Source organism: Quercus suber, unplaced genomic scaffold (assembly GCF_002906115.3).
Source record: "Quercus suber isolate HL8 unplaced genomic scaffold, Cork oak 2.0 scaffold_278, whole genome shotgun sequence".
Taxonomy (NCBI): domain Eukaryota; kingdom Viridiplantae; phylum Streptophyta; class Magnoliopsida; order Fagales; family Fagaceae; genus Quercus; species Quercus suber.
The window spans coordinates 112,769-122,090 of record NW_027069734.1 but is presented as its reverse complement, the minus strand read 5'-3'; the positions used below and the strand labels follow the sequence as shown (position 1 = coordinate 122,090).

The window sequence follows — 9,322 nt, the reverse complement described above, 5'->3', positions numbered from 1 at the left end:
AAATCAGCTGTTCTGGTCCAAACTAGGCCCATTTCAATCAGCTGTATCTTTCTATGGAGCTAAATCTGTTTGTGTCTAATTGAGGCTGATGAGCACATTGATTTGTTGATTTTTTTTATCAGAAAGAAAGTCAAAGAAAAGCAATATATAGTAGATTTCTCATCAAATGAAAAACTAGAACTAATTCATTTTGAGTCACAGCTCTGATTTCCCGCTTCTAGGGCCTCAATAAGTGCTTCAAAAATTCACGAAACATGGACAGCTTACTTTAATCTGAATTCATACTAATATGTGAAATTAATCTGTCATGTTCTGGAAAGTTATTTAAAATTGTTCTGTTATTAGTTTAGCACACCCATGTCTCCAGTCCACCATATTTTAGTTACAATTGACTTAATCTTAACTCATTTGATAGTTAGAATTAGCACTTAGTTCATGTCAGCTTACTTAGGCTAGTGAACATGCAAACATGGCACTGTTAATTAGTAGCTTGGTTATTTTTGAACAATATATGATTGACTGACAGATGGTAATATGAAGAGCAGCATTGTTCTTCTGTTGGAGTTTAGTTTTTTAACAGGTTACTAGCATTGATCCGAAGTTATGGTTCATGTGTAATTGCAATTAGAACAAGGAAAGAGTGCATGTATTCTTCTATTTGTGCAACAAACAAAAAAAAAAAAAAAAAAAAGAACTTTCTTGGCAATGATGTTAATTATGTTGGCGTGAACTGCTTAGACAGTTATTGCAACATGAAAGGATAAAAAACCACTACTTTTTTTTTCTTTTTTTTTTCTTTTTTTGAGGAAACAAAAAACCACTACTGATTATTATAATGTGTTCAGATTGGGTTTTTTTCTTGGATATAAAAATATGAAATATATAATTAGATTTGGACCTTTGGTTGCAGATTAGTTTTGCAACATTAACATTTATTAGTACTAAAAAATGCTTTTATTGTATGAAGACACTTCTCTGGTGGAGAAAGTCATGAAAAGCTTCCAAGGTTCAGGCCTGCTTTGTGCTTATGGAATTGCAACTTCTTTGATGAATTCAGGAGAACAATGGTTAGTACCCATTTTAAAATGCCCATGATTTGATCTCTATGTCAGGATAAATTTTCGATTGATCAAGAAATGAAGAGAGAAAGAAAGTGGGTGGGGCCAGAGGTTTTGTTTGAGAAGGTATCTCATGTATCAAATATATGCATTCTCCTTCTCACAACATGTGTTCCACACGACTATGGAACCTATATACTGTGAGAGTGAGGATGAATATATCTGATGAATGAAATAATCATTGGATTCTGTGAAGTGGAGGAAATATTTGCATGTTACAATACTTTTTTTCTTTAATTTTAATTGTCTAAGACAATAAAGAACTTGTACTACAGGGACTTTCCAAATGGTTGGGCTCCAGTTCAACACATGATAGTTGAAGGCCTAGCAAGATCTGGATCAAAAGAAGCAAGAACAGTAGCTGAAGACATTGCTATGAGGTGGATCAGAACCAACTATGTTGCCTACAAGAAAACAGGCAAAATGCATGAAAAATATAATGTGGAAAAGTGTGGAGAATTTGGAGGTGGTGGTAAATATGTACCCCAGGTATGTCTTAAGCTTTTGTGGAAAGAATATCTGTGTTGAAAACATTCTTGTTACACAATAAACGAGCCTCTCAGTTTGTTCCTTCTGATCTAAGTCTTTTTTGGGGTATGTTGCAATGCAGACTGGTTTTGGCTGGTCAAATGGAGTTGTTTTGGCTTTTCTAGAGGAGTTTGGATGGCCTCAGGACCAGATGATAGATTGCTAATGATTTTGTAGTTTGAGTGGCCTCACTAGCAGCTCTTTAGAAAAGATGCTGTTCATTATGACAAGCCAACAGCAAATAAAACTGTAGCAACAAGTAAGAGTGATTTGCTCCATAATCTTGAAACCAGAGATGTATTCTACTAAGAATACTGAATAATTGAGTTTTGACATGCCGGGCTAATGCATGTCTCACATTCGAAGTGAAAAATTTATATATATCCCTATATGATATATGCAGAGGAATTATTTGATTTAATGATCATTCAAGCGCTTATCATGCGTTAATCCACACAAATAGATAATTCAACCCCAATTATGAAATACTGAATCTAGAGGCAATACAAAGAAAGCAATAAAAACAAAGATACGAGATTTGATAACGAAGTAGAAAACCAAAAAAGAACCTCTTCAATTGAAAAGCCACTCCAGGCACCCAATTCTGTAGAAAATTCAATATAGGAAAGGTATTTACAACATTCTACTTATAAAATTTTCGTATAGCTAGACTTTTCTTGTTTGATCTCTGAAAATGTTTTGCTTGCTTTCCTACCTCGAGTGAATCTCCTCCAGGAACTCTTTATCCACACAAGCCAAAACCTCAACACTCCAAGAAATCTCGAAGATTTTATGCAATGAACCTCACTAGAATTTTTATTTTTTATTTTTTTATTTTTTTTGATTTTTGATTTTTTTTTTGTTGTGGTTTCAAAACAATCTCACTACCTCGCACCTTGGAATCACAAGATGAGCAAACAAAGGTCAAAGGAATGGAATGGAATGTATTTAAGTAAGGAAAATGAATGGAAAATAATTGAATGGAATGGAATTAAGTAACCTTTATTAAATGTTTTAAAATGAAGGAATGAAAATGAATGAAAATGAATGGAATGTAAATAATCTTATTTGGGAGCAACATGGAGGGAATGGAATAAAATTATTTTATGACAATATTACTATTAGACCCCTATTTTAAAATAAAAAGTTATATAGGGGTATTTTTGGAGTTTTAGTAAAAAAATCATTAAATTTAATTTCATTCCCTTCTATTCTTCCCAATTTTTGGGAGAATGAAAATTTGAGATTTTAAGGGAATAGAGAGGAATGAGCGTTCCTTCCTACCAATTCCATTCTCTCTCATTTAAACTCCCAAATAAGGGAATGAGCTTTTCATTCCCTTCAATAAACTCCTAAACAAAGGAATGGAAGAATATTTTAAAATTAGTCTTTTCATTCATTTCTATTCTATTTCATTCACTACTCCCAAACAGGGCTTTGTTGGATTCACCAACTGTAAATTTCTTAGAGTACTCTACTAGTAGATTTTCTTAAATCTTAACTACTCTTTTATGATTTAATGGTTTAGATTCTGTTATGTCAACAGTCCACTAACAATATTCTTAAAATAATAAAATAATGTTGCAAACAAAACAATTAAGAATATTGTTAGTGGAATGCAGGCTCCGCTTGGAAGTTCATAAGAGAATGGAATGGAATAAGAGAATGGAAAAGAATTGAATGGAATGGAATGTATTTAAGTAAGGGAAAAATTGAAAAAATTGAATGAAATAGAATTAAGTAATCTTGATTGGATGTTTTAAAATAAAGGAATGGAAATAAATAGAATGTAAGTAATCTTATTTAGGAGCAGCATGGAGGGAATGAAATAAATCATTTTATGACAATATTATTATTAGACCCCTATTTTAAAATAAAGAGTTGAATATATAGGTGTATTTTGGGAGTTTTAGTAAAAAAATCATTAAATCTAATTTCATTCCCTCCTATTCCTCCTAATTTCGGGGGGAATAAAAATTTGAGATTTTAAGGGAATAGAGAGGAATGAGTGTTCCCTCCTACTCATTCCATTTCCTCCCACTTAAACTCCTAAATAAAGGAATGGAAGAATATTCTAAAATGATTCTTTTCATTCCTTTCAATTCCATTATATTTTCTCATCCCAAGCAAGGTCTAAGGGAATGGAAATGAATAGAATGGAATGAAACGGAATGTATTTAAGTAAGGGAAATGAATGGAAAAAAATTGAATGCAATGGAATTAAGTAACCTAGATTGGATGTTTTAAAATAAAGGAATGAAAATGAATGGAATGTAAGTAATCATGTTTGGGAGTAACATAGAGGGAATGAAATGAAATCATTTTATGACAATATTACTATTAGACCCCTATTTTAAAATAAAGGGTTGAATATATAGGGGTATTTTAGGAGTTTTAGTAAATAAAATTATTAAATCTAATTTCATTCCCTTTCATTCCTTCCAATTTTAGGATGAATGAAAATTTGAGGTTTTAAGATAATAGAGAGGAATGAGTGTTTCCTCCTACCTATTCATTTTTCTCCAGCTTAAACTCCCAAATAAGGGAATGAACTTTCCATTCACTCCATTAAAACTCCCAAACAAGAGAAGGGAAGAACATTATAAAATTATTATTTTTATTCATTTCCATTCCATTTCATTCTCTCATCTCAAGCGGAGCCTTGAACTCCCAAACAAGGGAATGAGTTTTCTATTCCCTCCATTAAAACTTCTAAATATGGGAAGTGAATAATATTTTAAAATTATTCTTTTCATTCCCTTCTATTCCATTCCATTTACTCCTCCCAAAAGAGGCCTTAGTTGGATTCACATTCTATAGATTTCCTAAAGCACTCTACTAATAAATTTCCTTAAATCTTAACTACTTTTTAATGATTTAATAGTTTAGGTTCTGTCATGTCAACATTCCACTGACAATATTCTTAAAATAATAAAATAATGTTGCAAACAAAACAATTAAGAATATTGTTAGTGGAATGCTGACATGGCAGAATCTAAACCATTAAATCATTAAAGAGTGGTTAGGATTTAAAGAAATCTATTTGGTAGAAAACCTAGGAAATCTAGGGTAAAGAGAAAAGACATAAGTTTTTTTTTTTTTTTTTTTTTTTTTATGCAATGAACCTCACTAGATTATTATTTTTTTTTTTTTTTTTTTTTTTTTTTTTGGGTTGTGGTTTCAAAACAATCTCACTACCTCGCACCTTGGAATCACAAGATGAGCAAACAAATGTCAAAGGAATGGAATGGAATGTATTTAAGTAAGGAAAATAAATGAAAAATAATTGAATGGAATAGAATTAAGTAACCTTGATTAAATGTTTTAAAATGAAGGAATGGAAAGGAATGAAAATGAATGGAATGTAAATAATCTTATTTGGGAGCAACATGGAGGGAATAGAATAAAATCATTTTATGACAATATTACTATTAGATCCCTATTTTAAAATAAAAAGTTATATAGGGGTATTTTTGGAGTTTTAGTAAAAAAATCATTAAATTTAATTTCATTTCCTTCTATTCTTCCCAATTTTTGGGAGAATGAAAATTTGAGATTTTAAGGGAATAGAGAGGGATGAGCGTTCCTTCCTACCAATTCCATTCTCTCTCATTTAAACTCCCAAATAAAAGAATGAGCTTTTCATTCCCTTCAATAAACTCCTAAACAAAGGAAGGGAAGAATATTTTAAAATTAGTCTTTTCATTCATTTCTATTCTATTTCATTCACTCCTCCCAAATAGGGCTTTGTTGGATTCACCAACTGTAAATTTCTTAGAGTACTCTACTAGTAGATTTTCTTAAATCTTAACTACTCTTTTATGATTTAATGGTTTAGATTCTGTTATGTCAACAGTCCACTAACAATATTCTTAAAATAATAAAATAATGTTGCAAACAAAATAATTAAGAATATTGTTAGTGGAATGCAGGCTCCGCTTGGGAGTTCATAAGAGAATGGAATGGAATAAGAGAATGGAAAAGAATTGAATGGAATGGAATGTATTTAAGTAAGGGAAAAAATTGAAAAAATTGAATGAAATGGAATTAAGTAATCTTGATTGGATGTTTTAAAATAAAGGAATGGAAATGAATAGAATGTAAGTAATCTTATTTAGGAGCAGCATGGAGGGAATGGAATAAATCATTTTATGACAATATTATTATTAGACCTCTATTTTAAAATAAAGAGTTGAATATATAGGTTTATTTTGGGAGTTTTAGTAAAAAAAATCATTAAATCTAATTTCATTCCCTCCCATTCCTTCTAATTTCGGGGGGAATAAAAATTTGAGATTTTAAGGGAATAGAGAGGAATGAGTGTTCCCTCCTACTCATTCCATTTTCTCCCACTTAAACTCCTAAATAAAGGAATGGAAGAATATTCTAAAATGATTCTTTTCATTCCTTTCAATTCCATTATATTCTCTCATCCCAAGCAAGGTCTAAGGGAATGGAAATGAATGGAATGGAATGAAACGGAATGTATTTAAGTAAGGGAAATGAATGGAAAAAAATTGAATGCAATGAAATTAAGTAACCTAGATTGGATGTTTTAAAATAAAGGAATGAAAATGAATGGAATGTAAGTAATCATGTTTGGGAGCAACATAGAGGGAATGAAATGAAATCATTTTATGACAATATTACTATTAGACCCCTATTTTAAAATAAAGGGTTGAATATATAGGGGTATTTTAGGAGTTTTAGTAAAAAAAATTATTAAATCTAATTTCATTCCCTTTCATTTCTTCCAATTTTAGGATGAATGAAAATTTGAGGTTTTAAGATAATAGAGAGGAATGAGTGTTTCCTCCTACCTATTCATTTTTCTCCAGCTTAAACTCCCAAATAAGGGAATGAACTTTCCATTCACTCCATTAAAACTCCCAAACAAGAGAAGGGAAGAACATTATAAAATTATTATTTTTATTCATTTCTATTCCATTTCATTCTCTCATCTCAAGCGGAGCCTTGAACTCCCAAACAAGGGAATGAGTTTTCTATTCCCTCCATTAAAACTTCTAAATATGGGAAGGGAATAATATTTTAAAATTATTCTTTTCATTCCCTTCTATTCCATTCCATTTACTCCTCCCAAACGAGGCCTTAGTTGGATTCACATTCTATAGATTTCCTAAAGCACTCTACTAATAAATTTCCTTAAATCTTAACTACTTTTTAATGATTTAATGGTTTAGGTTCCGTCATGTCAACATTCCACTAACAATATTCTTAAAATAATAAAATAATGTTGCAAACAAAACAATTAAGAATATTGTTAGTGGAATGCTGACATGACAGAATCTAAACCATTAAATCATTAAAGAGTGGTTAGGATTTAAAGAAATCTATTTGGTAGAAAACCTAGGAAATCTAGGGTAAAGAGAAAAGACATTTTTTTTTTTTTTTTTTTTTCCTATTTTGCTCAAGATGTAGCAATCTTTTGTCTAAAGAAAAATCATGCACAAGTAGGGTTAAAAGCAAGTACCAAGTAGCACAAAAGCTATTCCTAAGAGATTTAGAAAACATGTTTTAGCACCACCGCGCATCCTTAGCGTGATGGTTACTCTACAAATACAAAATTCTTATGGGATGAGGGGGGAGGCAAGGGCCAAGATTTAAGTCTCCAAAAAGGAGTTTCATACACATACACACTTAGATTATACTAGAGTAGATTTCTATCATGTAAAAAAAAAAAGCATGTTCTAGCAATCTCACTTGAGCGAGGGACAGGCAAACTTTCAGGTTCCATTATTGTTTTGCTCGAGTGAATCTGGATTTGCTTCAATGAAATTATTTGTTGGAAAAAATAAATTGTTGAATTAATTAATGAATCTGCAATATAATTGTTGAAAAAATTTGTTGAATTAATCTTTTTCATCATTTATATTGCAGATTCATTAATTAATTCAACAATTTATTTTATACCTACATCTAAATTCTGTCAAATATGTCCAAAAATTGCTCAATACACTTTGATATATTATGCTTTCCATATCTATAGGCTTGGATATTACATTTTCATCCCACAAGAATTTTCAACAACTAAGCCCTCATTTGGGAGGAGGGAATGGAAATGAATGAAGAGAGTAATTTTAGAATATTCTTCCCTTTTCTTATTTGGGAGTTTTAATAAAGAGAATGGAAAGTCAATTCCCTTATTTGAGAGTTTAAGTGGGAGGGAATGGAATAGGTAGAAGAGAATACTTGTTCCTCTCTATATCCTTTAAACTTCAAATTTTCTTTCCCCCAGAAATTGGAGGGAATTGAATTGGATTTAATGAATTTTTTACTAAAACTCCAAAAATACTCTTATATATTTAGCCATTTATTTTTAAATAGGAATCTAATAGTAATATTGTTATAAAATGATTAAATTTCTTTCCCTCTATGTTACTCTCAAATAAGATTACTTACAATTCATTCATTTGCATTTCTTTATTTTAAAACATCCAAATAAGGTTTCTTAATTCCATTTCATTCCTTTTCTTGGGTTAAATACATTCCATTTAACTTCATATTAGTATCCAACTCATTAATGAATTGAGACTAAACTTAATATCATACATCTTTAATTTTCTTAACACTTTATAATATATATATATATATAGAGAGAGAGAGAGAGAGAGAGAGAGAGAGAGAGAGAGAGAGAGTTATACCTGGTGTAATTCTTAACAAAGTTACATGGTCCAATAACTTGATATTAAATTCATATTTTAAAAGTCTCATTGTTGAATTACATGTTCTATATGTGCTTAAGATGCATGCCAATCTTCATGCCAATCGGATGTTATTTAACATGTGATCCATAAACTCATCTTTTATTAATTGTTCTAAACTACAAAAACTTGAATTTAAACAATTAATTGATAACATGACTATTGATCTTTGATTACCGTGAAATTTTGCAAGCATGAAGAGAATATGAATATAATGTAATCCAACAGTAGAATTTTCAAAATTCACATCTAACAATAAGTTATTAAGTGGTGTAATTCACTCACTAAAAAATTAATATCAACTAAGGTGGGATAAAAAGGAAAAGAAAAAAGAAAGACAATACTAGAAATCATTTAGTTATTTTTTTAATAAATTTGGATTTAGAATAGATATTCTCAAACCCAATTTTTTTTCTTCCCATTCTTAAGTAAATACACCAAAATAAAATAAATAGAATGAAGTGGACCCAAATAGACCAAATGGACTAAAATTAAACCGAAGTGGACCGAATAGACCAAGTGAACCAAATAGAACAAAATAGACAAAATAAACTTAAGTGGACTATATTATCGGTCACGTAACTCTTTTTTTTTTTTTTTTGATTTATTCCTTTATTTATTTATTTATTTTTTAATACTAGTTCCAGCCATCACTCCTCAAATCAATTATCTGGCCACAATCCCTATGATAAAAGATTTTTTTTAAAAAAAATAAACCATATGAATCTCGAGTTATTTTGTTTCGAGATTCTTAAGATCAGAGATTCAATCATTCAATTAGGTAAGAAACCTTGGATTAGCTCTAGGAGCAGCACCTACTGATTGCACAATAATGCTCTGGTGGAGCTAGCTGCCGAACACTTCATAGGTTTATGTCAACGTCTTCCCCAATGAATTGACAAAGAGTTAAACCTTAATTAATTCAAACTAAATTACACATTACCTATATCATAT

General features: G+C 30.4%; 1 protein-coding gene across 1 annotated transcript in view; it reads left to right on the top strand.

Moving 5' to 3' along the window:
* LOC111986511 (probable trehalase) overlaps positions 1 to 2,067 on the top strand; it is a gene marked incomplete in the record, with an annotated part of 5,792 nt that extends 3,725 nt beyond the window's left edge. Inside the window, 2 exon segments of the mRNA XM_065781773.1 lie at positions 1,394 to 1,607; positions 1,729 to 2,067. Of these exon segments, the coding sequence (XP_065637845.1) occupies positions 1,394 to 1,607; positions 1,729 to 1,812 (298 nt within the window).
* Between the last annotated feature and the right edge of the window lie 7,255 nt (positions 2,068 to 9,322).